The sequence below is a fragment of the Acipenser ruthenus genome, chromosome 23, assembly GCF_902713425.1.
Source record: "Acipenser ruthenus chromosome 23, fAciRut3.2 maternal haplotype, whole genome shotgun sequence".
NCBI classification, from domain to species: Eukaryota; Metazoa; Chordata; class Actinopteri; order Acipenseriformes; family Acipenseridae; genus Acipenser; species Acipenser ruthenus.
This window is the reverse complement of record NC_081211.1, coordinates 1,191,599-1,219,188: the sequence shown is the minus strand read 5'-3', so window position 1 is coordinate 1,219,188 and position 27,590 is coordinate 1,191,599. Positions and strand designations below refer to the sequence as shown.

At 40.9% G+C, this 27,590-nt stretch overlaps 1 protein-coding gene across 1 annotated transcript; it reads left to right on the top strand.

Annotated features, from left to right (window-relative positions):
* The first annotated feature begins 901 nt into the window (after positions 1-901).
* Positions 902-27,278, top strand: LOC131699695 (collagen alpha-2(IX) chain-like). The gene is made up of 32 exons (XM_058997339.1): positions 902-1,139; positions 2,849-2,923; positions 5,719-5,754; positions 6,205-6,267; positions 7,628-7,681; positions 8,217-8,252; positions 8,831-8,854; positions 9,870-9,923; positions 10,422-10,475; positions 10,868-10,915; positions 11,263-11,319; positions 11,712-11,765; positions 13,220-13,273; positions 13,749-13,802; positions 14,026-14,079; positions 15,265-15,318; positions 15,985-16,038; positions 16,530-16,583; positions 17,605-17,658; positions 17,900-17,944; positions 18,449-18,502; positions 19,055-19,108; positions 22,026-22,079; positions 23,174-23,245; positions 23,514-23,549; positions 24,067-24,111; positions 24,454-24,486; positions 24,889-25,035; positions 25,312-25,366; positions 25,512-25,700; positions 25,895-25,972; positions 26,203-27,278. Exons 1-32 carry the CDS (start codon positions 1,068-1,070, stop codon positions 26,406-26,408), a joined length of 2,073 nt encoding a protein of 690 aa, XP_058853322.1. The 5' UTR covers positions 902-1,067; the 3' UTR covers positions 26,409-27,278.
* Positions 27,279-27,590: the final 312 nt, after the last annotated feature.

Below are 27,590 nucleotides of genomic sequence, written 5' to 3'. Positions count from 1 at the left end.
GCTGCCACAGTCATGCGAGAGGAAGTGGTGCAACTGTTTTCTGTCTTGCTTAATCATTGACATCACTTCATAATTTCACACTTGGCAAACCGCTATTTTACAAGCTACATGACAACATGTTATCCACCTTTCAGTTGCTTATCCTCAGAGGAAGCCTGGATGGCAAAAGTATTTTTTGTTTGTTTGTATCCCAGTAAACATTTATAAGGTTTATGAATTAAGGTCAACATAGAATTAACTACTTTGTTACGCTGTAAGGATGAGACCAGACCATGTTTCAAATTGTAACAATGTTTACCATTTATTAGTTCCAAATACCCACATTACATTCTTCATTGAAGGCTATTTTTTCAGATACAATATGAGCCATTTCTATTCTATACATTAACACGTGTTTAGCTAAATACCAAATGAACTGGCTGCTATTGCAGTGAATTTGAGAGACATTGGGTAGGAAGAAGATTGCATCCCTACAGCTATCAACTAACAACTGGAGAACGTAAAGAACCTGTACGATTTACCTTCTGATACGTCTGGCTGAAATAAACTGAAAGAATGCAATAAACTGTAGAATTCACCAATTCATTTTAATCAGTTGGTCCTTTGGTATTCATGTACTGTAAGTGTTTTAAGAACGGTGCAATAAAAAAAATAAAGTATTTATTTTAATTTGACACAAAAGGTGGCAAAGCTGTAGTAAAGTAAAACCATACTTATGCATGATACAGCATGCTGCAAGTACAGCATAAGCAACAATACAACACAGTACAGCACTGTAGTTCACCTGGCCATGCTGTACACTAATGAGACCTTCGAGGAAAGAATGCAGCTTCGACCAATGGGAGCCCACACAACCCTAGGCTCCTGCATATTCATGAGCTACCCTACCTTATCCCAGCCTCCAGTGAGAATCAGTGCTCCAGAGGTCTGTGTGAGTGTCGGATTTGGGGGTCTCGTAGCTCTGTGTGTACTCAGGGGCTGGCTGCTGTTTTCACTGGAATTGCATACTGCTCTCCAGCCAGGCATAGAGGAGTCACTGGGTGCCTTGCTAGTCAGAAGCCCTTACCATGGCTAGCTCCTTTGGAATCCTCAAGCTCGCGGTGCTCCTGCAAGTGGTCTGTCTATCTCTGGGACAAGTTGTAAGTTCTTCTATATGTTTATGTACTTGTAATGATGTCTGTATAGCTAAAGAGGCAGGTGAAAACAACTGGGGAAAAAAAAAACACCTCAAAAACTTCTGACTGTTTTGGTGCATCGCTAATCTCCAGACACATGGACTGCAAACGTGTTCTTTTACTGAATGGTGGTGGTATTGGAATTGGTAGTGCTATTGTTCTTAATGATTTTTTTGTGTGATCAATATACAAATAACAATTAATATTCGTGCAAGTATCAGATTAACTCAACAGTAGAATGCGTATATGTGTATTTATTTGGAATACATTGAGAAAAAATTATTTCATTGGTACTGAAAAAAGATTTGATGGGAATTTTTTTTAAGTGTCTTCTATGCAATAACATTGCTTCCTTTTTTTAAAAAAAAAATGACAAGAAAGCAGTTACTGAGGACTATTTAGGGATCAGGTTTAACCTGGGCAGCCTGAAAGAAGAGATATTTGGGAGCAGGCTGTGAAATACAAGGCACTCTATTCACTATTTACTAGAACACCACCTCTACTTTTCACTGCTCATCTGTGTTAGGAATTCCTTTAGACTAGTTAGCACCACACAGCAGCACAGCATTTTAGAGGACTTTTTCGTGCAGCTTGTTAATTAAGACTGGGTCTACTTAAGGAATTAACAAGTGCTGTTTATGTTCCGCTACCAATTTCCCATACCAGGTGTGTAAATAGATGCTGATGTTTGCACACTCCCAAATGCTAATTTTCCCTTTTCCAAAGCAATACAAAAAGGCATATATGTTATGGCCTGGCTGAATAATCGTGTGCCTAGCTCTGTCAATTCTTTATTACTCCCCTAATTAAAAAGTGCACATCCAGAGCAACAAGAGACTGCGCCCCTGTGGATCTATTCTGTATTAATAACTATAAATGATCTTTTTTTCAAAATAGATCATGAGCTGTTTATTTCTATTCAGTTTAATTCTTGTGCGTTTTCGTATTAACAAGAATGCCCTCAATATGAATGCATTAAGCAGGCTCGACCATAGGGCAACCAGAAATATTTCAATTGGTCTCCTTTTGAGGATGCAGTACACAAATGAAACACCGTTCTGATACATGTGTACAATCCTGTGCATTGAAGGGAATGTTTCCATGCGGATTTGTAATCTGTTCCCTAGTTTACACTACTAATGATTTTGTTAATTGCTCAGTGGCCCGGCTTGTTCGTTGAAATAATTAATCAGCGGCGTGCACAAAGGGAATTTATTTTGAATAAGCGTTACAGTTTCTAATTTTAACACTAATGCTGAGGTCAAACCTGCTTATCAAGTATGCAGCGCATTTATTAGGCAGAGAAAATTACTCTTCTTAAGTGAATTACTACAGCTTCTAGATTTAGACATTCAGAGGTCACCCATATAATTTAACCATCTGAATAATTTTGTACTATTTGAGATTTGTTTTAAAATTCATTTAAAAAGGAGGACACATTTTGCACTGAAGCAAAAGGTTGCCAACATTAAAATACTACATGTGTAGTTTTTACTAGTAGTTTTTATTATAAATATGTAATTGGACGTATATTATATAATATAATATTTTGCATCAGTTTTCATTCCTTTTTTGTTTAATACATATTTATTTAATACACCTTTAGGAATGGATCTAAACAAAATAAAGATTAAAATACATGGGATCTCACTATTTTCCCTTGGTTCTTTCAGAGGGGTCCGCCGGGTGAACAAGGTCCACAGGGCCCCCCAGGTCCGTCAGGGACCCCAGGATCCGATGGCATTGACGTGAGTATCAGCAGCAGTCAGTTTACTCAGGAATCTGGGAAGTGCTTCTCATTGCTGGACAAAGAGGGGCATTGTCCAAGCAGACTCCTTTCCAGCTCACAGCTGCAGCTTCATCCTGCTACCAGCAGGGGGAGCAGCCTGAGAAAACACACCCAAACAAAAAAAGCTCTGTTTGAAGTCCACCAGAGCTGATTTTAACCATGCGGTTGCTGGAGAGTATTTATTTTTGTGTTATTATTCTTGTAAAATTGATCATATTTGTTCGTGAAGCATTCAGAATTCCAAGGCCCACAGCATCACAATGTGAATATTTCTCTTCTTCCTGAAACTTAACACTAGATTTAAAGGAGCTATTCACCAAATTCCTATTTTAAGATGACTTTAACTTGGAGAGTGCTTGTCTAGCTTTGATTCAACTATCAGGTTTGTTATGAGGTACTGTTCTCCATCTTGCCTTGTGGATGTTGGTGGCATACTGTTTCTTATGCATCTATAAAATGAACAGGTGCTATAGTACAGCATACTGTGGCATGAGGTCTGTTCAGTTGATCCAAACAGATCAATGGCAGATCTAAATGTCTTTAAATGATTTACACTGCGTATAGTTCATTTTTAATTTTGGACATGGGTTTGGGTGGGTGGATTTCCAAACAGGAAATGGATTGTTGTCACACCTACCTTTCCTGAGAAAATCCATCATGCTCCAGAAAGAGGAAAATTAAAACTATGACCCGAACTCTCTTCCCCTTTGCTATTTCCAGTACCATTTTCACTACTGCCCTAATCATTGCTTAGCTCAACTTTTTATTCCAATGCTGCAGAGCAACCCTCTCCTCCCGCTAACTCCCAGAAGGCATTGCAGCTCCTTCTCAGGAACCAATCACTGCTTTTCTTTTCTTATGACACTCCTGCTTTCAATGTAACTACGTTCCATTATGTGAGCTAATGTGAAAGTAAGATTTACCCAAATTTTTCTGTTAGCTGTAAGTCTGTTAATGGGTGAGGTTTAGAATTAGAAGGTGTGGCGTCACCCAAGGTGTGACATCACAATAACGGAACTGTTAGTATGAAACATGATGGGCATGGGCAACTGCACCATAAAACATCTAGAATGTCTTAAACATGACAGTACCATTAAAAAAAATTAATTAAAAAAAAAATCATTTTTGCTCTTTGACTTCCCTTTCTAATCATAAGCCCGGCTGTTAGTTTTTGAAGTAGCTGATTAACATTTTTATCTGAAGGCTGCCCTGCACAGGAATGTAAATCCGAGCCGGCTGGGGCAGGATCATGTTTAAAGAACCCAATTAAGAAGCAGCGGAGGCTTAGAAAACACACACACAAAAAAGTAGATTAAAGGATTTTTCTATAATCCGCAAGGACACCAGTAGAGTGTACGAGCCACCGTGGCTAACTGTGAGTCTAAAGCAAACATCAAAAATAATTTCTATAATTGCCATGAGGCATTTGGATAGGATCACTAATTAAAAAGTAATAAAAGCAAATGCAATTAGACATGATTGTTAGAGGGTTGAACTTTGTGGTAGTTTTTGTCTTTTAATTCTAAGAAAGGGAGATGAATTTCCATGATGTGTAGAATGTCTTGCAAGTGTGTTTGAGTATCGTAGGTATTGAACTACATTACACAACGTCACAGTGCTTACTGTATATATCACCTACAGTGGTACACGAAACCCACCTGCAAATATGCTACATATTACATTAAGAACAGAGAAACTTGTTTTCAGCTAAACATTTCACTTCTGTAAAAAAAGTCCTTGTGACTCCTGAATAATAATCCATATTTTTGCGCCTTGTCATGGTGAATAGGGGGGAAACGCTGACAGTGTTACTTCCCATTGGTGTTTGGGATTCTTCTAGTAATGTAGTGTGGTTCATAGTTCAATAGGTCACCGACCGGGGGATTAACATGGCTGCCAGGTGGAAAGGTGATACTTTGTGATGTCATGATTGGCTGGTGGAAGTGATGTCATGAAAAGAAGCACTTTGGGGGTTCTTAAACCTGATTTTGCATTCTAGTTTAAAATAATATCTTCTATTTCCATACAAAAAAAAAACTTTGAACACTACTACAACTACTACTACTACTCATAATAATAATAATAATAATAATAATAATAATAATAATAAAATAAGGCAGGTAAAAAAACATAATAAACGGCTGGGATTTTCTTACTTTTTTTTGCTCAATTTGATATGTATGGTAGTTCATTCCTAAGGAAGACTGACAGCTGACAATTGCAAAATTATAAAAGTCTTAATTATAACTGCGAGCAACTTTTTCAGTTGAAAATCAAGCTTAGTAAGTGTCTTGCTAACGCACATCGAACTACTGAAAGATGTAATGATTGCTAAAGAAGAAATTCTAATTATAAATATGAAATGGCCAATCACACATTGCATTACAATATTATCCAGAACCGCTTCTGGCAAACCTGTGGGCGCACTTAGCATGTTGTTGGAAGAAGAGTACCAACGCCAATAACAACAGCAGGGATGGAAATAAGACTTCCATTGCATAGCACTTCGATCCAGTCCTGGTTTTACTATCGGTTTAATAAGACACACCTGAGCTTGTTACCTATACACTGTGGTTAAGCAAGCCTATAATAAAACCTGGAATGGGTGAAACTGCTCTGCAATGGGAGTCTTATTTCCATTCCTCTACAGGACTGGTTTTACAACTAAAGTATGCAAATGATTGCAATAACCAGCGATAATCTGACTTGACTAAAACAAGCTAGTAAGTTGAATATTGCTTTCTGTCTTCACAGGGTGACAAAGGGCCCCCTGGACTGCCAGGCCCTGCTGTAAGTATAAATGCATTTCAAACATTAATATTATACAGGGACAAAAAAAATAGAAACACCTGCCATAACACTGTCAATAGGGTGAAGTAGGGCCACCACCATGGACAGCCAGGACAGAAAGTATTCAACATACTGAACCCACAGGGTTTCTCTGGAGGGGATACATGACCATGTCTAAGTGAGAATGGGGAACAGAGTCTTGGACATAGAAGCACCTGCCAACCAAGCACCTACTATCAGCCCTCTATCAGAATCTGTTAGAAATGCTATCTTGGCCATCATGACTGAAACGAACAACTGAGATGCTGTTTATCTAACAAATTAGGCATCCATGCGAAGGACAGCCCTTTGAAACATAGGTTTGTGCTGCATGTTGCTGGTGTTTTCAATATATATTTTTTCTGTCCAACTGCTGTATGTTGTTTTGTTACATTAATATTATTATTTCAGGGTGCAAAAGGTGAGCCAGGCGAGCCTGGTACAGATGGCACCCCCGGTGAACCAGGAATTGACGTAAGTTCTGGATCTGGCTGTTATAATATATTCGTTATAATATCTAATAATATCTAATATCACAGGGCTTGCAAAACGAAAGCCCCGGCAATCAACTGTTGCAGCTCTACTCAATAGGGCTTCTGTTTGCAGAATTAAACTAGATGTCTGTTCTTTTCATTACCATTGAGACCAATTTCAGTGCAGTGTCAGAATTTAGATCCATATCTACTTAGATCAGGTCCCTCTGTCTGTAATGCCGTCGACCCACACTGGCTGCTCTTAGTATCTTGTAATACTGCCTTCTGTGTACTCTAGAGCGATCGCTAGTGGATACCCTTTGCATTTTTCTTCTGTGGCAAAAACAAAAAAAGAAGCACTCTTTTTTTGAAATTTGCAGTGCAATTTGGGAGCCATAACCTTTTCGCTTTTGACAAGGCACCACAAGGAGTTGAGGATCGCTAATGAGCTTTCAACAGAGCCCGTCAAGCGACACACACCACCTACAAGTGGCAGCTCTCCCGTCCTGCAGGGTCTTAAGGGAGAGAAGAACGCTTCCAGATAAAAAAAAAACAGCACAAGATTGTGCTAAAGAGTGAAACCGTTGCTAGCTTCACTTAGAAGAAAGATATTTTGAATGTTGGTCTTCTCCGGTTCTGCTCCCCACCCACCCCACACTGTAGCCCCACCTGCTGAACAAATTCACGTGGACCAAAATCTAATATATATTATCTGTTTATGGGAAATTGCTATTGGAACATCATAGGGAATAACCGCTAATTATTCTAGAACAGAATTAAAGCAAAAGGTGTGCAGCAGTATGCCTCAGTTTTCTCTTAACCTTAAATTAAAGGGTTGAAATGCAGTACACCCTGCTGAAGACTCCACCCAGATTGCATCAATCACTTATTTCTATCCTGGGATATCCAAAAAGAGGTAGTTGATGGGATACAGGGGGATTCCACAGTGCAGTAAAGTGCTCTAATTAAAATCCCAGATGGGGTTCTGGCTGATCAATTCAATCCCTAAATAACTAAGCAACAAGACCACTCTACTAAAAACAATTGCACTGTTTCAGTGTCTGGAACTATATACATACACCCACGACACTAACAGCCTGCCATTTTGGTTTCAGTTTTGTTTTCTTCTGTAGTGCTGAAAGAGTCAACAGCGGATCGTCTCGTTCTTATTTAACTTTGGGAAATGGAAACAAAACAACCCAGAGAACGTTTTTTTGGAGAATACGTTGAATTAAAAAAAAAAAATGGAAATGTGTCTTCATTCATGAAGTGGAGATTTCCAGTAACACGCAACTGACCGTTGATCCCTGAAGCAAAGTGTTTTCTTCTGTACTAACCGATTCTCTGCTTGTCTCTTCCAGGGTCTGATCGGAGCTAAAGGAGACAGGGGTCCTATAGGGAATCCAGGACCAAAGGTAAACCCACCAGTCTCTGCAACAGGGGTTTGGTACACATTGTGTAGCTCACAGTTGGTCTACAGTTTGGGCTAAAAGAGCCACACACGCTGATCACAAAACAATTCACACCGTTTCTTTAAATAGTGTTAGTCTAAAACAAAACAGTTCACTGGTAGCAAACACATTAAAAAAGATAAGGTATTTCCTGGCTAAACAAATAGACTGCTTCTGTATTTTTATAGCTGAACATATTTGGTGCATTTTGACTGTACCTTTTATCAAAGACTGCCAGCCGTAAATGAGATCCCTCACTTCTAAATCAAAATAGTCATAATCTGGAGTTCAAGAGACTCAAATACTGTTCAAGTGACTCAAATACAGTTCAAGAGCCATGGCTTGGATGACCTGTCTGTCTGACTAACACACAGTAAAACATGGGTAGCGACTTAGTGAAGACCTGTATATTACATAAACATTAACTGCCAGCATGACCTGACCATTGATGAATTGGAGAACTGTGAAATAATTCTCTGTTTCTTATCTTCGCCTTTAGGGACAACCTGGCCCTATTGGTAAATCCGGACCCACTGTAAGTATTTATTATACCTTCAGTTACAGTACGTGATTAAACCTGGTATAAACATTCCCAGACCCAAGTTACTTAAGAGATTCAACGGGTCACAGCGACCTACCTTTTCATGGTGCTGATGTAACGAGCAGTATTGTGTGATACACTGCCATTGGGGATTCTGCCCCCTGTCGAGGAGATGAGAGGAAGTTAAAAGCAGGAATGCATAGTGGTTAAAACACTCCCTTAGAACGCATGAGGTCACTGGTTCGCATCCCGCCTGCTCCCTGATGCACCGACCCTTGATTGGCTGAGTGATTCGCCTATATTTTAGGCAAATTGCACCCTCCATAGTAATTGTATTATAGTACATGGGCAATTTGCCTGCAGTGCAAAATCAGGCCCTGGAAACAGGCTCTTGGGGAGGTCTGGCTTTGATGAAACTACCCGTGGGCATTAGTTATGAGCTACTGCAGTACATGCTGTGAAGACTGCAGGGCTGATGACCTGCTTTAGCATGGTGTGTTATAAATATCAATGCTGGGAGGCAGATGCTATTGATAAACCTTGTTTATATGCTGTTTCTGTTACTTCTTTAGGGACCTGGCCTGCCTGGACTTGCTGTAAGTATTGCAGCGGCTCTGCAGGTTTCTCTATTCGCTAGAAGACCGATGGGTATACCGGACTCATCCTTTAGTCGTGTATATTAGCAAATACATTAACAAATATCTGACTGCATGCACATGGGAGGGAGGCTTCATTCAGCGTCCCAAGTTTGTTACAGACTTCCACATGGTTATTTTTCATCTACCCTCTCAAAAACAACTCCTGTTCCAGGTCCCCTACCTGTAGTCCTTTTTCACAAAACCTTTAAAGACTGCGGGTTATGCCTTGTTAAATCGGGCTTAATATTAACACTTTTCTCTTTGGGCAAAGAGTTTGTAGTCTGTTACAGGGATGCAAGTAAGACTCCTGTTGCATTGCAGTTTAATATATTCCAGGTTTTAATACGAGCTTGATCGTGTAACAAGCTCATGTGTGTATTATTAAACTCATAGTAAAACCTGGAATTGATCAGACTGCTATTCAATTGGAGTCTTGTTTCTATCCATGCTGTTCTCAAACATTAGAGAAAGTTTAAAAAGACACAAACATTTTTAAATAAACGCACAATGCACAGTTTGAATAGGACCTATCTTTCTTTTAGATTTATATAATGCATCTATATATTCCCCCATATAAGCCCCAGCCTGTTTCACATGCCCTGAGTGTGTTAAACTTGTTATTGGGGATTACCCAGAGAAATCACTGATCTGTAAAATCTGGAAGAGGATTGAGGCAAATGTTAGCTGTGGCATGAAGGTGGCTCATTTTCTGACCCCCTTTGTTGAGATTCCTTTTTCCAAACTTCACAGTATAGGAATTACATTTAAAACAGTACTATTCACGGATAACACATTTAAACAAAGCTGTGATCATTTTTGTCATAACCCGGCACCATCTGTAATTGTGAAGTTGGAACGAAATCGCAAGCCATTTGTTTTCACTTGATTTAGCAAATGTGCTAGGCTTACGAATGTTTCATTTTATAATTTGTGACAGGGGTGATAATTCATTTGTTCTTTTTTGCTTTTAAAGGGCCCACCTGGTCCAATAGGATTACCAGGTGAAATTGGTCCCCAAGGAATAAAGGTGAGAATTTGTTTTACTTTGATTTATTTATGTATTTATTTAATACATTGTTTACAAGTATCCAAATACATGCACACATTCTCTGCATGGAAGTTAGCAAACTTCCAAACTGGGGATTATTGATCTGATATAAACTCAATATACAGAACTGCAAATAACATTCGCGGTACTGCTTCAGTACATACTGAGTGTATGTTAACTGTAAAAGCTAATCAACACTGCCTCTAGTGTCCGCCAAGTGAACAACAGGCATTTCGAGCAGCTATTGGTAACATCTTTGGCACAGCGTGCTCATCCTGTATTCCTCCCTACAAAAACACACCATGTATATAATAATGCATATCATGTATATAAGGTACTAAATAATACTGCACACCTTGTGTATGAAATTCTGCCCCTATACAATGCACAGAAATCCTTAAGGTTCCATATGAATACATGCCGTACTCAATTATGATATTGTCTGCAGTGCACCGATGTTTCTTATTCGTCTTCCAGGGTATGATTGGACCATCGGGGCCACCGGGATTGCCAGGACCACCAGGGAAGCCTGTGAGTTAGTAATCTTTTTATTATCTCCCCACAAGGGATGATAACCTTTGATGGCACCCGTGCGTCTGGACGTATGTCGCCCTTCAATTTTTAGATAGATCTTGACAACTGCTTATTCAATTGAGGAAACATGGTATGGGTGTAACGGAGAGTGCTGCATGATGCACTGAGGATTCTAACTCCTGTCAGTTAGATGGGGTTACAAGCTCCTCACATGCCAGAGGAGCCTGACTCTTTTGCATAGCGATTAAGACGCTTGCTTGCAGTGTGCGTGGTTGTCGGCTTTCTGCAGTGTGCCTGGGTGATTAAAGTATTAAAGTCTCCATGGTTCTATATTCCTATGTTCTAGAATGTTCGTGTTGATTACTCATTGGGTTTCCTTTGATCCATAGGGACCTCCTGGCAAATTCACAGGAGAAGAAGGCAGCTCCGATTTCCAGGTCAGAGGACACATTCCCTATTTTAACTTTAAAAACGTACATCGGACTAGAAAAGCAGAAACAGCAGACAGCATTTACAAAGAAGCATTTCGATTATCTTTAGAACTGTTCTGGTAGCAGCGCACTTACAATATACGGTCATCGGGTGGCACTGCATGCTTTTATATTTAAAATAGAGAATACAAAGAGCAAGTGGAGTCGACAAAGCTTAAAAGATCTTCACAGCACGGGGCTTTCTGGAATTACTTTACTGGAAACCGGCCATTAAAGCTGATAGCAACTATCTGACTTTTGCTTGACCATCCAGTGAATGAACGTTACCCTTTGTCCTTTCTTTTTCTCTATAGTGTCCCTCCAATTGTGCAGGTGGTCCAAAGGGCCCACAGGGACTGCAGGGGTTAAAGGTGAGCTAGTTTTGCTGTACCGCAGATTATAAAAAAAATAAGAGTTGATTTGTTAAGTGAGGGTTAATGTACTGAACAAGACTGCTGCTGTAAAATTTCATTTTTCACTTCCTCATAAAGAACAAATCATGCACCAGAAGGAACGTGGGCAGTTGCATTAAAAAAAAAAAAAAATCCCTTCAGTGTCCCTTGAGTTTAAGAGTGTTGCCAAAAGCAGACACACAGATTTAAGCCAATACCTTAGACAAGGGCGCATGTGTCTTTAAGTGTTAAGTTTAACACTTAAGGTGCTTTTTGTAATGGACCACTGGTCTGTACGGTGTTAACCTTGCAAGTTCAGAATGGCACAGCCTCTGTTAAAAGCCTTTATCATCTTCTTTTCTTCCCCACAGGGACACAAGGGGCGCCCAGGAGTCCTCGGTGACGCGGGCAGTATAGGAAAGCTGGTAAGTGGAGTCATCGAGTCACCTGAGCTGCATTCCACGATGCCAGCCCATCAGAGCGCCAGCTTCATGTTCTGTATGCCAAAAAACAATCTCGGCACATGACATCAACCTGTGACGTATGTTAGTTTCTGTCGTCATCCGTTCTCGATATTGGTACGGCCACCTGCTTTAAAAAGTCATTATTGAGGCTTCTATCGGAATGGCAAAAAAGTGATATTTATATTTATTTGTTACACTCCTAGACCTAAATGGATTTCTCTTCAAAGCGGTGTACTTAATCCAAGTTATGTTAAGAAACACTTTGAGTTTGCAAATTACTGTATATGTTAATAGTAAAGCAGTATGCGACAGTTATAGGACAGTGAAAGTCTGTATCCGGACAGTCGTGACCTCACTCGCTGCTCATTCCTTCATACACAGATGTTGTCCATCCTAGAGGATCCAGTAAGCATACCTGTGTGTAGTAATCGTATATTAGAACGTGGCTGATACAGTCTAGTCCCAGTATGTTTCCAGTCCCTTTGGTAATTGTTTCTAATGACATGTTGGTATAAAAGGACTGTGAAATGAATGAATCCTCCTAGTGGAGTGAGTGGCAGTAATCTGTATGTGATCTGTCAGTCTCAGCTGCAAGCCAGCGCAATTGCAGGAAGGGACTGAGTTCAGGAAGCCAGCAGGACTCTGATTCATGCTTCTGCACTAAACCTCTTCAGAGGGTAATCAGGTCAAATCAGAACGAAGGGAACTGGAGAATGGGGACATGTTCAAACCGAAACATCGTTTTAATGGATGCTGCCAGTGTTTTATAGCACTTAAGCCAGTCTCTCTAGTTTATTTCTGTCTGTAACAATACGAAAAGGTTCATGTATTATTATTTTGATAGATATTTAGACCCGCTGTTGAATAATTGAATGTACCCCCAAGGGCTAAAATTAATAAGTAGTGGAACGGGTCAAATAAATAATAATAATAATAATAATAATAATAATAACAATAACAATAATAACAATAACAATAATGCAACTAATAAATGAAGTGAAACAGCTTCACATTAAAGAAATTACGCTTCTACACATTTAAATAGTGTAAATAACTGTTTAATGTGTAAACAGTTCACAATGTAAATCTAATGCTCATCCAGGCTTCATTCGTCTCAACCAGATCTCACCAACCTTTCTGACTGAAAGAGGAGCCACATTGATAACCAGACCAGCTCTTAAAAGAACCAGTCAGAAAAAAACAACACAAACAAACCAAGTTAAATGTTAAACTGGACTCTATTAAGAAGCTTGTTAAACTGTTTAAACTCTTCATTTGTTTTTGCACTTTGACTTTCTTCTACCAAGCGAGTCCAGCCTTCACCTCTAAATCAGGGCCACAGTACTTGGGAGTTCCCCCAGCTGTCCCACGCAGGGCAGCCCTGTTCTTAACTGGGGTCTCTTGTCTGTTTGCAGGGGATCAAGGGAGACGTTGGCATTTCTGGAGAGCAAGGAATCCCAGGCCCTCCAGTAACGTATTTATTTATTTATTTATTTATTTATTTATTTGTAGTCAGCTTGTGTCCTTTAGCGTAAAATGCATTTGAGATGGTTAAGATGCGTTTAAAGTTGACCCACAAGCTTTGGAAGCGTTCAAGACTGTGTTTAAAATGTCTATTGAATAGTGTATTAAATTCTGATTAGTTCATATAGGTGTTGTTTTACTTTAGGTAACTCATTTCTTACCATATATATATATATATATATATATATATATATATATATATATATATATATATTTTATATATATATATATATATATATATATATATATATATATATATAGTGCTATTATAACTCAAGCATTTAAGCACAGTTTATAACAAATTATATCATGAAACAAATACTTTTAAACGTGTCGTTTAGTAGTTTTACTTTGTTGTCAGTGATTTTTTTATGTATTTGTTTATTAACTTATTTTTCCATTCATTCTCTCATTCTCTAGGGTCCACAAGGTCTGAGAGGCTATCCTGGAATGACGGGACCAAAAGGAGAAGCTGTGAGTCACGCTAAATAAAATAACATATTTATAGAAAGTGCACAGCTGCCACAGAACAAACACTAAAGCGGTTCTCCTATCAGATATGTCTAATGAAAAGTTGAAATGGTTCGAATCAATGCATGCTCTCTTAGTGTCTTTGTCGTTGCTAGTTAGTGTTTATGGTGGCGCAGTGTGTGGGTGGGCACAGTGTTTTATTTTTAACTCTATTCATGTTTCCCAGGGTCCTCGTGGATACAAAGGGATGCCAGGGCCCGCTGGCATTGCAGGCCTGCCAGTAAGTACCAGCCTTCACCTGTACATGCTCTCTTCTGTGTGCGCTGTTTATCCCATCCTAATGCACAGCGGGAGGTCTTGTACTGCTTGAGCGGTTCCACATTCAAAGACAGTAAGGTGCAATAAACAGTGACAGACAATCCATGGAGTTTTGTTGAGATGCAAGGGGTCTATTTTAATGATCTAAATAGTGGAGGATTTAAATATCGCTGCTCTTTAGCTGGGGTTTTCCCCACCAGGAGTGATTATTTATTGACCCACCTGTTAACATTCCTCTGTACAATACAAATACAGTGAAAATACAGAACATAGATCGTGTTTATAAACTTGAGGGTGGCAGTATTAAGATCTGCCACTGTTTAGAAAAGCTGGTAGCTCGCTGACATCTGCTCTCGAGTTCCTAATTGGGCATTCTAAATAAAAAGAAAGAAAGAAATTACAATAGACCTCAAGAGCTCAAGAATATTTCATCAAGAGTGAAAGGCTGGAGGGGTTGTGAGCAAGAGGCAGGGTTTTTTGTGGCCACCATTTTGTATCAACTGCCAGCTTGTGATAAGAACCATTTATACAGAAGATGGCGGTCAAAAAAAAATAAATAATAATTTTCAGGGTGAAGTTTCCTGACCTCTCTTTTAAACAAAAGGAGATTTTTAGGATGTGGTTTCTTCGACAAATGAATAACTTGAAATACTAGGTCATTATTTTTTTTAAATAAAAGAAATACCTACAAAAAACAACAAAACATATTGAAACTGATTTCTTTAAAGTTTTCAGTTTGGTAGATGCTAGAATTAAATCGGCGTGTTTAAGAAAAGTGTCCTTAAAATGACTATAGCCTGATTCGCACAGGGCTAAAAAACCTCCACATAAACAGGTGACCTTGAAATGTTTACAGACATCTGGGAAATGTAGTCCCATGGAAATTGTCCATTGTTTTTATTTTCTCACAGATAATTGTCTCAGAGGTCCTCCAGTTTTTGTATAGGCCATCTGTAGCTTGTGTAAAATTTCAAACTCAGATGTCCTGTGTCTCTTTAGTCCAGTGTGAATCATGCTCACTACATCGTTAGATCTTTAATGGATGAACTGTGGGTTCCTGATACAGAACGTTCGTTCTCGTCCATTGGTGACAGTGCTGCATTTCTAGTTGTTCATGTATTCATTTTTGTGCTTGCTGTTCCTGTAGGGCGCAGAAGGACCTCAGGGCCCTCCTGGTGAAGCTGGTGAAAAAGGAGACTTCGTAAGTCAATAATCTGATTTGGTATTCATATCTGAAGATTCTTTCTAAAAGACAGTTTGGAGTTTTCTTATCTTTTAAAAACACAGGCCTGTCTTCTGTCAGTCAAAAGCAGAAACTCTCCTCCACTTTCTTACTCCCTTAAATCAGAATTTGCAAGAACACATTTGTGGGCGGGGCATGGCAGCAACAGCCTATGACGTACAGGTCATTTGTTAACCAGTACTATGGGACATCAACTGTTATTGCCACAACATTGTGCCCCGTCTCGAAAATACATCTTCACACAGTCTAAGATTTTAGCACCAAACCGCTATGAATTTTTTGTTTTGTAATTTTTATATGGGTACTTTTATTCCAGTACCCTTATAAAGACGAATAAATAAATGATTTAAACCAGGGGTGGAGGGCCATTCCACTTCAGGTTTAACAGGTAACATGATAAAATGAACTACTTCAGGGTCTGGATGGAGACTTAATTGGTTCCATTTATTGAACCATTTAGAACAGGGCTGGAACAAACCAACTTTGGCCACCCCTGATCTAATAAATAAAATGCATATTTTAATATGCTTTGTGGCACGTCGGAGTCACCTTTGTCTTGTTCATGTTCATTGACGCAGAGCGGTATCCAGTATTGATGATAGTAAGTCTGTTCTCCTCTCTTAGGGTTCTCGTGGTATCAAAGGACCACAGGGTGGAACTGGACCTAAAGGACAAAATGTAAGTTTTCTTTTTTTAAATATACTGTATTTGAGTGCCATACACAGAGTTCTTGCTTCATGTGCAACAACTAACATAATGAAGGCTTGTTATAAATCTTTGATGATCTCAGTTCCATCCATCGCTCCTGGCTTGCATGTGTTATTGTTGCTTCATTGCCCAGAGCAATATGGGGTGCTTGCGCTATAAATAATTTGTATTACGATAAATAAATGCATGTAAAAATGTGTGTGCAGTTGTAGATTTCATATCTTAAAAAAATGTATTTAGGTTACCAAGAAAAAAAAAAAAAAACACCACTAAGAAACTGTAAGATGAGTTGCTGTCGATTATTAAAAAGGAACACCAGTTTTAACGTCTTTACAGTGTAAAGTCATGTTATTAAATAATACATATATTACAGTGTGTTCATTTTAAAGATGCAACATTGCCACAGTGTAGCCTGGAAGCTCTATCTCTATGATGTTATTTATTTCTGCCTCCTCTTTTAGGGTCTGCCTGGAATTGATGGGAAAGACGGCAATCCTGGTATTCCGGGCATGAAGGTTAGTGCTGGAAATGATCCTGGTTTTCCATTAAACTTTTCTGCATTGATCAGATTTTAGCCTAAAGGACCACACAGATTTTGAACAAGGGGGTCACCATAAAGATGGAGATTTTATTCAAACCCACCTCAATCCTCGCCTCCCTTTTGTACACATGCTTTACTCAGCAACTGGCCCCCAGCTGTACTGTACGCTCATTATGACAAGCGACTGATCATTAAAATCACAAAAAGGTGTGGCGCTCATCACCAGTTAACAAGGTAGCGTAGTGGGGGAAAAAAGAAAACGGATATATTCACAAAATAAAGGTCGATTGCACTCTCTCAGACAAAGATTTCTTGTTTGATAATTTTAGCTTTAGAAAACAATGACGTTTTGACTGCTAGGTCTACATCAACATAATTGTCTTTGTCAATATAATGATCCTATAGGCACTGTTTGTTTCCCTCACTTAAGAGAAATGTCATTGTATGAAGCCACGTAGAACAGCACTGAAACAGAGAAGGTATAGGGAGGTAGTGGCTTTGGTTCTAGGTGCTGACTAGAATGAGAACTCTGGTGTGAACTCCAGCCAGACACATCTGTCTCAAGAAGCGGGTTTAAGTTATTTAATTGCGTACCAGTAAACAGCGAAACTTGACGTCATCTGTAGAAGGTTGTCTGATTTAAGGTTTAGTAATTCCCAGGTAGATTACCCTAGTAGGTCTGGATAACTGAATTGAATTTGTAGCATCGGGTCAAGCTGTTACCAGCAGGAAGAGAGACTCAGAGGCAAGATAGCTGCAGTGAAACGCTATCGAGTTTAATAATAAATACCATCACCAAACAAAACACATTAACAAATAAAAAGGCACAAGGGCCAAAACAAACAGTTAGACAGAAACAATCCTACACCGTGGTTTTAGACTGAGCCACCGCTTCCACACACACACACACACACACACACACACATTACCCCGGCAGGGCTTTCACCCGGCCACTTATTGAACTGTGTTAACTGCAATTCTTTGTCTGTCCACAGGGGGCTCCAGGCCAGTCTGGGATGCCAGGACCTCCAGGACACCAGGGTACAGCAGTAAGTATTTAACCCGCATCTCAAGCTGACTCCAGGAAATGACTAGATCAGTATCACATGTTTTTAATCCTCAAAGCATGCATGTGTAAGGTCCAGTAAAGGATATGCAAGCCCATGGGCATTACTATGTAGTCTTTGATTCAATGAGACCTCTACAGTATATATCATACCTCTAGGAACAGAACCTGTGTGTGTGTGTGTGTGACAAAAAATACATCTTTTTTTTCCCCCTTTTTTTCAGGGTTTGCCGGGAAGTCCAGGTGTCAAGGGTGGACCCGGAGGCAAGGTAATCATTTGTTTTTGCTGTTTAGTTGGCAGCATTTTTTCTTGGTTGTAAAAAAAAAACAAAAAACAAAAAAAACCCAAAAGCAATAGAATGAAAAGCATTGCTGTTTGAAGTGCAGGAGTGATTGAGCTTGGTTTTGGGTCCCACTCACACCAAGTTGGGACCCCCAGGGAGTGCTGCATTGGCCTTTGCACTCCAGCAGGGTTCAGGAGGAAAATCACCTGCAGACAGTTTGCTTCATCGCACATCAGTGGCTCCTGCTGGTCAACATTTCCAAGCGGGTCAAAAGAGGCAATTGGCTTGACATCGAGAACCAAGGTCGTCTGTTGATATTTAAGTAAGTGGGTTGAAGCGATATTCAAAACTGGCCTTTTTAATTTAAACTGATAAATCTATCAAAACAAAACATTTAAAACAAAGCGTTAGCAAGTCCTTGTCTAGCGGCTAGCCTGTTCCCCTACCCCACCATGTCTGTTTAAACGCTGTGTGTCTTTCTCCTCGCAGGGTGAGCCCGGTCCTCGTGGCTTCCAGGGCTCTATGGGGGCTCCCGGACCGCAGGTACGTGTACCAGCAGCACAAGTGAAATCCACTTCACTATGTCAAGCAGATTCCCCACAAACACCTCCAAACTCACAAATCACTTGGGTCAGCACAAGCCAATGTGGTGGACATTAGGCAGGGTTCCTCCGAGACTCATACATGCAACCAGTTTGAAAGTACTAAGAGTGACTTAATAATGCTAACAGAAGTCATTTGATAAAAGGTAACACTAGAAGTCTATCTCAACATCATAAATTACCTCTTTTTTTTTTCCATCGACTAAAAGTCTATCTAAATGTTTTCAGTTGAAGACATTGACAAAAGACTTCTAGTTTAAGTGTTTGTCAAAAAAAAAAAAAGTTTCAGCATTATTAGCGTTACCGTAACTTGGTCTGTACCACAGCATTATTTCCTCAGAGCTGTGGGTTGTTGTTTGACGTTTTTAAAAGAAAAGCTTGCTGAAGGCTGTATATGTCCCCTGCAGCGCTGTTCAGAAGCTGTGAGGGGAGGGCAGGGGAGGGGGGTAGTGCTGTGTGTGCATGCTCATTGTGAACTGTTTGATATCTGCAGGGTGAACCAGGACCTCCCGGAGAGGCAGGGATGGAGGGCGTTCCTGGGCCCAAGGTAAGAAACACACAAAGCTTCCCAAGTGCTGGTCCTGATTCTTCTGCTATTTCAGGTCAATTCAATGCAAACTAGATATTAAGCTGCTGCGCTGGGAACTCAACACGTTACACCTGCCTTGTATATCTGTCCTAACCACATGATGACCACAACACACGACACCTCAATTCTACAGCATGGCAGCTGATTTACCACTGGAGTTACATACTCTTACTTTGAGTTTACTGTAAGTTCTATGTGGACTGTCTATATACATTTCTGTGCTTTCTGATTGGCTAGCAGAAAAACACCAGGAACCCTTCTATACAGATCTATATACAAAGTTTTAAAATAGCTAAGTATTTAAATAAATCTCCCTTTTAGAGATGTTATTTAATTGCTCCGTTGCTACAACTAAATTAACTATCGAGCGAGAGGCAATTGTGGTTGGCAGACTTTCAAACCTCACCCTGTAATTTGAGAATACAAGATTCTCCACCGGGTCTGTTGCTGAATCACTGCCCTGTTTCCTCAGCGTTCCCCCTTCCCAGTTTTATCAGAGCAGTAACATCGAGATCAGCTATTTTACACGACCAGTTTAACCGCCTGAGTTTGATTCTGTATTTCACCAGAGCTTTTTGGTCCCTGCACAGTAGTTGCTGTGTCTGTTTATTTAAACAGGCAGGTGTAATGGGCAACTGCAAAATCCCGAATAGCTTTTTCTATAATACTAAAACTCATCACTGATGACGACAGCAGACAGCGGAGCCAAACTAATTCCAAAGCCATGCCGAATATAATTCGATATTGGTCTGTTTTTGAAAAGGTCAGGCTATCAAAATGAAGTGCAGATTACAGTGATTGTTCTTACCCCAAGCGAACCTCCCCCCCTGTCTGAAACATTAATAGCACTGGGATGAGTGTTGTGAGTGTAATGAGAAGGAGTAGGGGGGTCCTGGAGGGCTCGGGCAGTGCATTATTAATGCACACGGAATCAGCGAGAACAGAATCTTAAACTTTAATGACTTGCTGAGAGGAGAGGAGAGGAGAGGAGCTGCACTTGAGCGCATTTAAAAAAAAAAAAAAAATCACACAAACAGAGGGGCTTTATAATCTCTTAATAATGACACACTCCATGAAAAGTTGAAAGAGCTGTTTATCTGGTTATAGCCGAACACAAGCCGAAACCCCGATAGGAGGCCAGTGTTTTAGTGTAGTGTTGAAGTTTGAGGCAATTGTTGACCATGTAGATGTGAACGACGGATGGATGGACGGACAGACTGACACGACCGAAGCATAAAAAACACATATAGCGTTAATACCTGTACATGATCAAAGTTTCTAAAGAAACACATAGCATTATGAAATATAAAAAGTAATGTCTACTTTACAAGTCGCCCTGGATAAGGGCGTCTGCTAAGAAATAAAATAATAATACTGCACAACACACTGCTAGTAGCATGCACTCAAGGAACGGTTATGCTAAAACGCTTGGGAGCAATGTGTGTGTTTATAAATACATGTCTTTGTATAAAGAGAACGAGTTCAGAACAAATAGTATCATTTAAAAGAAAAACAAAAAAAACACGCCTTTAAATTTTGTCCTAGGCTATTTACATTTCTATAAATATGCAGTGTATTCTGGTAGAGCCGCGGTATTTGCTGCATGCTGACTGACCTCACATTATCCTACACACCAGCTGCACTGCCTAGCACAGACAACGATCTGCAATCTGCTGTGTAAGAAATTGGAAGATGTAATCAAGATTAACGAGGCACCAATTAAAGCAATTACTGTACACAATGTTCTGATTATGTTTAGAACTGATAAAAAAAAAAAAAACATCACAGGATCAGCTTCAGCATGGCTTTCATTGATAATCGCTCTCTGAGAATGAAAAACACTATCTATAGGTTGGTTAAATTGGGGTCTGAGGGGTCCCCGAGTGGCTCACCTGGTAGAGGTACAGCCGCATGGTGCGCAGGGCGAGTCATACACCGCAAAGGGAGCGTCGCATCGGCTCTGGCAATCCTGCGGGTTAGGGAGTCAAAACCAGCAGGGACTGCTTCTCCTCATCACGCTACAGCGAACCCTGCTGGCCAGATGCCCTGTGAGCTCCAAAGCAGAACCCTGCCGGGCTGACCTTTGTCCTCCAGAGGCTGGTAGCTTGGTGACATCCACTCTCAAGTTCCTGGGTGTAAAAGAGGAAGCTGGCTTGGTCGTGGGATTGGAGTACGCCCGCTGAACCTGTGAGGGGAATTGCTGCGGTGAGGAGAAAAAATAATTGGACATTCCAAATTCCAAAGCAGTTACTGCCCTGATACAGTATTATTATTTAAAAACTTACAAAAAAAGACTGACGGGAGCAGAGTAGACTCCTATAAACCTGGAAGTTCAGGTCACACCTCTCGGGTCTAGCATGTCAGTCTGGGCTACTGAACAACCCCTACAACTAATACAGACCTAAATCTCATCCGCAGGAGAACATCTTGCATTCATTCCAATCCAACGACACCACAATGACTGGGTCTGAACCGCACTGCTCCAGATTACACCATTGCATTGTTTAAAGCAGACGTGGAGCTGTTTAATTTAGGTTAAACATGCTTTCTTTTCCATACATTGTACTTCTTGTGTGATGAACAGGATACTCCATGAATGTACTGCACTCGTGAGGATAGCTGTGAACAACCTGTCACCAGGGACTGGCCTGTGTATTATACTGATTTTCTTCTGCAGGGGACAGGTTTTTAGGTTAATTTACTTGTCATTGTCAAACGAGTAAGTCTGCTTTCTTCTTTGCATTTCATCTTCAGTGCACAATAAGTTCTGTTTGGCCCTTTTTAGCGCTAGGTGAAGTGTGCTCGATTTACCCGTACAGACCCGCGCGGGTGAGATGTCAGCAGTGTCCCGACTCCTGTTTTTCTGTGTTTACAGGGTGACAGAGGGCAGCGCGGTCCAGAGGGTCCTCCCGGTCTCCCAGGGGTAGCTGTAAGTATACATTCATTGAAATACACAAGATCTATTCAGATTACTAATGGATCCGCCCCAAAGAGATCTGCATTGTCGTGTAAAGAGTGTTTCATGTTCTTACTGTTTTATGGTGTTTGTAAATCATTCTGAGAGGTTCTAATGGCAATTTTTCAAATGCTGTAAAGTTCAGGAGTTCCTGCTCTTCAGTTCTAGCTGTCTGCCACATGCATGTGCAACACAGGCTAGATCCAAAGTGTCTTCATAGAGGTAAGAGCCAGCGCCAACTAGTGATCTTCCTTTGACTTTGCTGGCAATACACTGCTGTGCACTAGATGGCGCTGGTGCTTCTGTATATAAAGACCCTTTGGCTGATCTACATTATGTACGTCTATGGCAGGCAGCTGGAACTGAAGAGAAGCTCCTAAATTCCTAGTGGAAAGCACTTCAACACAGCTAAAAAAAATACACTTATAGGAGTAATTGCAATAAGAATCACGGACTGCAATCATCTGATTGCAAGCATCATAAATATAAAGGGGCTGTTAACAAATAAGAATACTAATAATAAAGCTACATACTCTTTCAGTGTAGGTTTGCTGTTCTGTGTTGGGGAGCTCTGAGAGAAAGGCATCAGTGTGTTTCGCAGAGCTCTGTGTTTATACAGAACCTTTACTTTCCTCCATCCTGACCCCTTAGCGTAGACAGGAATTCCAAACATTCCCCAGCTCAGTACAAGGGTGAACCACCTCCAACAGAGAGAATCACCACAGGCTTCTCAATGCAACCACCGATTAAAAGGGAGAGATTTCCCACTGGAACGATAAGACAACCTTTATTCGATTTGCCACTGAAACCGAAGGTTGGGATAATAATGTCGTAGAAAATGTTTCATACAGTAATAATCATGTTATTTCCCAAAAGACCGACACACATTTTGTTTTCTCGGATCTCCTCATACACTGAGCTCTGTAGTTATCGCCTAATTTAATCGAGATTTACTGGTGGAAAGAAAGACAAAAAGGTCAATGAGTGGCAATGAATAAGGTACTTGGTTCCCCAGCTCCAGTCCCCTGCAGAGTTACGAGCCCCTGTTTTTTCTTTTCCTCTTGTAGGGATCGAAAGGTGAGCGTGGCCCCACTGGAATCCCAGGCCCTCAGGGAATATCAGGAGTAAAAGGTGATAAGGTGAGTTTTATTGGATGTATCTAGATCTATGTAACATGCTGTGTGTAGTTGGGGTACTGTTCTTTTAATCATTGGCATGGTGCGACAATGTGTGTCTGGCACCCTCTGGTGGCCCTGGGTGATTTTTGAAAGATTTTTATTAACCCATTAACCACAAACTAGTTTGTTCTGGTATCTGACAACAACAACAACAAGGTTAAAAGTCGTACAGAGTGGAAAGTAAATGCCGTCAGCAGGGTCTGATTTCCTATTTTCTATTGGTCTACAGGGATTCCAAGGAAAAGTTGGCGGCAAGGGTGACTTTGTAAGTATTAGTCTCCTAGAAAGTTTACAGGATTTTATTTTAAAACATTATACTTGATTATGTATGGCAGGTCCAGTTTGAAGCTTTATTCTGAAGCCTTTATAAGTATTGAAATGACCTACCCATCTCTAAATCTATACTTCTTATTATTGCAGAGCAACATGTGTGTTTTGTTTAAATCACTCCAGAGGCATTACTAACGGTTGCTCCGTTATAAAAATGAATTTTAGTGTTTTAAGTGTTTCAGGTTGGATCGTTTTTTGAAGTTCAGGGGTGTACTGGATCACTTAAGATTCTGCAGCTTTAACTGATCGTCTTGTGCAAACTTCCTGTGGAGTCTTTTTTTTTTTTTCCCCACTACAGTGCTTAATGGGTAATTAGATTAGCTGCTTGCACAAGTTTAACACTAGGTGGAGTTTATACAAAAAATGCTTAGCCCACAAATAGCTGAATGAGACCATGCAATTGTCTGATGTTGTAAAGGGAGTGTAATTAACAGCGAGCGACTCCTTTGCAGGGTGACCCCGGTGTAGAAGGTCTGGCTGGAGAGAAAGGTGAAAAGGTAACACTGTGGTTTGAACACTTTAAGGGTGTTATTATTTACCTTACATTTTAATTGGTTTTAAGAGTGCTAAAAAAAAAAAGTGAAGGATACTTTAAATTGCTACTTCATCATTGTTTAAAGAAGTAACAATTAAATAAACAATGATATAAAAGAGGTCAATGAAGTATAATAATCATACTAATATGTAAAAAGCATTTTATTAAAATAATATTTACATTGGTTCGTAGATATTATATAACTAATCTGGGAAAGACCTAATCAGGGGAAGCTGCTCTTCAGTATATTCTTTTTATAATCACACAAACACCCAGAGGCCAATATGTTTATTTTCTTTTCTAGGGCTTGTCTGGTGAACCAGGACCTAAAGGCCAGGTAAGATCTCATCTAAACACTTTTAAAGGCATTGCATCTATATGTGTGTTTATTTTCTGAACCAGATGGTGTACCATGCAAACAGTGCTGTTTAACCTCTACCCAACTTAGATGAGTTTCAACCGTTTCAACGGGCAGATCACAGCTAAGCACTACTGTGCACCACAGAGCGGGTTCCTGCAGTGCGTGTTCTGAGCAGCTCTGCAGAATTCGTGCAGCCCATTTGCTTGTGCTCAGGAACCAGCGAATCTGATGCTTGAACTGCGCAGAGCTGAATTAGAACATGCTCTGCAACTTTTGAGAAATACAGAGCATGATCTTTCCGAACTGGGATGACTGTGCGCGAGGTTGAATGCTTTTTTTCTTGGTGTTTGACTTGGTTGCTTTCTTTTTGCCTTGCAGCAAGGTGTTCGTGGAGACCCAGGGTACAATGGCCCTACAGGGGATCCTGGCAAGCCAGGGGAACAGGGCCCATCGGGTCTGCCAGGCCCTAGAGGACTGTACGGGGAGAGGGGCGTGCCAGGGATGCCAGGGCGACCGGGCATGGCTGTAAGTACACCACCATGAGATACCCTGGGCTCTTCCAGTCCGTTCCATTGCAAGTTCCAGAATTTCCATAAAGTCCTGCAATGGAATGGATTGGAAGACCCAAGGTTGCCTAAGCTACACCAACAATCACTTTATAAACAGCCAGACCGTCCAGTCAAACAGATACAAAACAAATTGACTTCTCCAGACCCCTTTTCAATAGGCAGTTTACACCTTGTAGAATTCTACGTGTCCTATGATCTGCCTTTGCTCATCTGTTTCTTCTCTTTGTTTTAGGGCAGGGACACTAGTGACCAGCACATCATCGAAGTGGTGCTAAAGATGCTGCAGGGTGAGAGAAAGGAGGACTTTCATATTGATTATTGCACGTTGATTATTTCTACCACTGGACCACTGCGGCCGCATGTTTTTGTGCTTTCCCAGTATTGTTTTATAAATACAGATGAATGACCCTCCTATTGTCTGTCCCGTTGCAGAGCGGCTGGCAGCAGTGGCAGTGAGCGCTAAGCGGGCCGTCTTGGGGGGTGCAGGTGTTATGGGGCCCCCAGGACCCCCCGGCCCCCCAGGGTCACCTGGCGCACAGGGACCTCACGGGCACGTAGGACCCAGGGGGATACCCGGGATAACGGGCTCCTCAGGCCAGATCGGCAACACCGGGCACAAAGGTAGGAGCACACGTTTGAAACATTTTGCATGCATGGGCTGTTTTCAAGGAGTTTTGAACACTCTTTTTAAACCCCCAGGAAAACAGAAGAAGTTGTTGTTTTCCATCTTGTTGTTGGTAGAGATGGCCTGCCTTCTTTTTCTTTGTGTGGTTTCTGACCACTCTCATCCCGTCTCACTCTCGCTCTCTTTCCAGGCAAGAGAGGACCAAAGGGCAACATTGGTGACCCCGGTCGTGCACACCCGGGTAAGCCTGGACCCCCAGGAATCCCAGGTGAGAGCCAACCCCAGCAACCTCCAAAACTGTGACTACAATAAAGTGTAGTGCATGAAGAATGTACCGTCAGCATGGGCTCACAGTGAATTAACACAATTTATGAATTATCGAATTGTGAAATATCTAAGTTTACCTCAAAACGTTAATTTAACTGACATACACTGCTCTTTGGTTAGGGGGGCTCCAATCTCTTCCGTGTTTTAATGAGCGGTCTGTTATCTTCACAGGGCCGCCTGGCATTGACGGGTACGGTCGAGATGGGAAGCACGGAGAGACCGGGCCGCAGGGCACGGCCGGGGAAGGAGGACGTCCGGGGGCCGTTGGACCTGCAGGCCTCCCTGGATTCTGTGAAGCCGCGGCCTGTCTGGCAGCCTCAGCGTACGCACCAGCACGCATGACCGAGGCCGGAGCCATCAAGGGACCCTCCAAATAAACCGGACAAACCAGGGGGTCACCACCAGCGACAGAGCACGCGTGAGAGAGGGAGGAAACACGCTGGCAACTCAAAACACCATCGCAAAGACGGGGCAAGAACTGGAGACGAACGCGAATACAACTAAAAACAATTAAAGAGAGTGACAAACAATTAAGAGAGAGACTGTAGCAACTATTGGTGCTTTCTTTTATACCGTGGTCAATGATGCTCGTTTTTTTTTTCCTTCTAAAACAAAATGGATTTTTAAAATTTTTACCAAAGAAACACGCTCGGGATCCTTTCACAAGCCGCCCCTCCTCCACCCGCTAGTTAAAAGCATGTGTATAAAAAATAAATAAAGTGCAAGCAGATATCATGTCGGTGTTCTGTAAGATGTGTTAATAATTACCTCATGTAAAATGCTGCCTTTCTTCTTGTTCTTTGGCTCCCCTGCGCTGTCTGTATATTACCAGCCCTGTGTCCTTGTTTTCTTCATTAATATTCCTGCTAAGTCAGGCCACTTGAAACTAAAATGTCCCACTCGCCAATCACCATCCAAGGATTCTGTGCTGTAAATCTTTGTAAATGTATGCTTATTTTAATATTATTAAAAAAAAAGGTTTTCAATAAAAAGGAGACAAGGACCTAATGTTAATGAACTTAATCAGCATTGTGTTTTATTAATAACAGATTAACCAACAACAGTATGATGTGACTGCTGTCCACTACAGAATTGAAAGCCACTGTAATATTAATAAAGAAAATGAGTTTTGGTTTTGCAAGGATCATCGATACTGATTAGCTTCATTAACAGAAGTTATTTATTGTGTAAAAGATTTTTTTTTTTTTGTTCAAAATCAATAAAGAGGACACTTTTGTAAACGGTAACGTTCTTCTCTATGAACCAGGTACTGATTGAAGCTGCTGTACATGTAACGGTTGAGGTTGGTGACAGTGTTACTTAACCATCTTAGGGATGTACTAAAACACAGCATGATGGGTTCCCCGAGAGGCTCACCTGATAAAGGCACGGCCGCATGGTGTGCAGGGTGAGTCATACAGTCAGGGGAGCGCTACAGCCGACACTACCGGCCAGGGGGTCAAGTGTGCTCGGGTAGACAACTGCTGGGCTGGCCTTTGACCTCCAGAGGCCGGTAGCTCACTGATTTCCGCTCTCGAGTTCCTGGGTGTAGAAGAAGC

Bases quoted from the DNA above. Each gene is read 5' to 3' on its own strand.
- LOC131699695 (XM_058997339.1), top strand. From the start codon at position 1,068: ATGGCTAGCTCCTTTGGAATCCTCAAGCTCGCGGTGCTCCTGCAAGTG. The intron at 1,140-2,848 runs GTAAGTTCTTCT...TGGTTCTTTCAG, and splicing joins GTCTATCTCTGGGACAAGTT to AGGGGTCCGCCGGGTGAACA. The intron at 5,755-6,204 runs GTAAGTATAAAT...TTATTATTTCAG, and splicing joins CTGGACTGCCAGGCCCTGCT to GGTGCAAAAGGTGAGCCAGG.